Raw genomic sequence first — 1,988 nt, forward strand, 5'->3', positions numbered from 1 at the left:
GCTGCAGGGACCCTCGGGCTGGGCGGGCACAGCCACGGGACTCTGTGGGGGGTGGGGGCCTGGGCGCCCTCCCAGCCCGCCTTCTCCTGGCAGAAGCTGGGTCTGGTGCCTCCCTCACCACCCGCCTCCTACTGCCTTTGAGGAGGGTGTCCCTGGGGCTCCACCCCCTCTGCCTGACCCCCAACCCTGGCAGCGATGGCTGGGCTCAACTGGGAGAGAGCTGGAGGGGGCAGGAGAGCGGGTCAATGGTGAAGCGGCTGCCCTGGCTGGAGGGCCCTGGGCCATCCCTGGGGGCGGGGGCCAGGACTGCCCAGGTGGGAGAGCGGGGCTGGCTGTGGGCAGGGAAGGGGCACTTGGCAGTTTCCCGGGCCAGAAGCCTTGGCCATGGTGCAGCAGGAGGGAGGGAGGCCAGGCCGGGGGCCAGGCAGGTGTGTGCTGGGCAGTGCCGCGTGGCCTGTGTTGGTGGGAGGCGGGTGGTGGGTGCCTGGCCCTGGGAAGGTGTCCTGGGCACCCATGTGATGCTGAGTCTCCACCAGCAGGAACCACTGCTGGAGGCTCCCGGCAGAGTAAGGTAATCCCAAGGCCACAGGGACGTCCCGACACGTGCCAGGAGTCCCTCTCTGTGCCTGGGAGCAGGTAGGCAGAGCTGGCAGAGGGACCGGGGTGCCCTGCCCTGCTCTCCAACCTCTCCAAACCCCGGAGCCCCAGCCATCACCCCTCCCTGCTTCTCCTTCTGCCCTCAGCCCCAGAAGGGCGGGGGTCACTGTGGCGGGGGCAGGACAGCCCTGACCACTGGGGAGCCCCGGTGCCCACCGGGGTGGAGGGGGAAGGAGAGGAGGCGGCAGTGGGCACCCCCAGCCTCTGCCCCCTCAAACCAGCCCCGAGAGCTCAGGAGGGGGCAGGACAGCCAGCAGGCGCGGTCACACGGTGGCCCTGTGACCTTGGTCACCTTGGCCAGCTTCCTTGGGCCTCAGTTCCCCTCGACCCAGTGAAACGGGGACAACAGTCATCTTGATTTTAGAGCAGAGAGAACGTGTGTTCCCAGCTTGCCGTGTAATGCACGCTTGAAAACACAAGTGGACTTCGTTAATGATCGGCTGATTGACGCCGTCACGGTTATTAACGCAGTCTCAGCCACACCCCTCTTACTCTCCTGCTGACCCACAGGTGGGCCCAGGGCCCCTCAGAGCCGTCCTGTCCCCCCCCGGGACCCTCCCCCAAGGAGACTTCGCCTGCACCTCCTCTCCTTAGAAGGTGGGCTCCCTGTCACTGTCTTCTTATAACTGTGAGGGTCTTCTGGCTGGGGAGGGCTGGGAGGGCTTCCTGGAGGAGAAGGGAGGCAAGGTAAGCCCTGCAGGCTACTGCGAGGTCACAGAAGAGCCACCCACCCTCCAGATTCAAGACGGCCCAAGGCAGCCGGAGGCCGGGCCTCACTGCCTTCCTCACCTTCTGCCTTGGGTCCCAAAGGGCTGTGGGGGCCAACGTGGCAGAAATAACTTCTGTGTGGGGTTGAGACGGGAGTTCCCCTGGAGGGCAAGCTGAATGTAGGCTGGAGGGTTGGGGTCCCGGCCTTGTGACCCCTGCCACCCCACCGTGGTCCTGTCTCAGCATGAACACTGCCCCCTTCTCCCCCACCGTGGTCTTCCCTGGGCCCAGCCGGAGCCTGAAGCATACAGACCCCCGTACACCTGGCTGGATGAATGCAGGGCACACGTGTGCCGTGGGCGGCAGGAGGGAAGCTGGAGGGTCGCGGCCTGGGGGGCCCAGGGCCCACTGGTCCCCTCCGCACCCAGACAGCCCCGGCTCTCTCCCCAGCTCCCCGTGGTGCTGAAGCTGACTCCCCATGGCCTCGCTGAGCCGAGCCCTGCGTGGCATCGCGGCCACCCGTCCTCGCCAGAGCCCTGCCCGGGGCTGGGGGCTGAGACCCCTGGTGAGCGGGCCTGGCCCCACCTCTGAGAAGAGTGTGCCGTACCAGCGGACCCTGAAAG

The 1,988-nt window shown here is 67.1% G+C and overlaps 1 protein-coding gene across 1 annotated transcript in view; it reads left to right on the forward strand.

Moving 5' to 3' along the window:
* The window catches only part of SARDH (sarcosine dehydrogenase), a 63,370-nt gene that overhangs the window by 1,372 nt on the left and 60,010 nt on the right, over positions 1-1,988 (forward strand). Inside the window, exons 2-4 of the mRNA XM_010832766.1 lie at positions 540-636; positions 1,168-1,254; positions 1,816-1,988. Coding sequence (XP_010831068.1) covers positions 1,844-1,988 — 145 coding nt within the window. The 5' untranslated portion in view covers positions 540-636; positions 1,168-1,254; positions 1,816-1,843. The remainder of the gene's footprint in view (positions 1-539; positions 637-1,167; positions 1,255-1,815) is intronic.

Source organism: Bison bison, unplaced genomic scaffold (genome assembly GCF_000754665.1).
Source record: "Bison bison bison isolate TAMUID 2011002044 unplaced genomic scaffold, Bison_UMD1.0 scf7180017862242, whole genome shotgun sequence".
NCBI classification, from domain to species: Eukaryota; Metazoa; Chordata; class Mammalia; order Artiodactyla; family Bovidae; genus Bison; species Bison bison.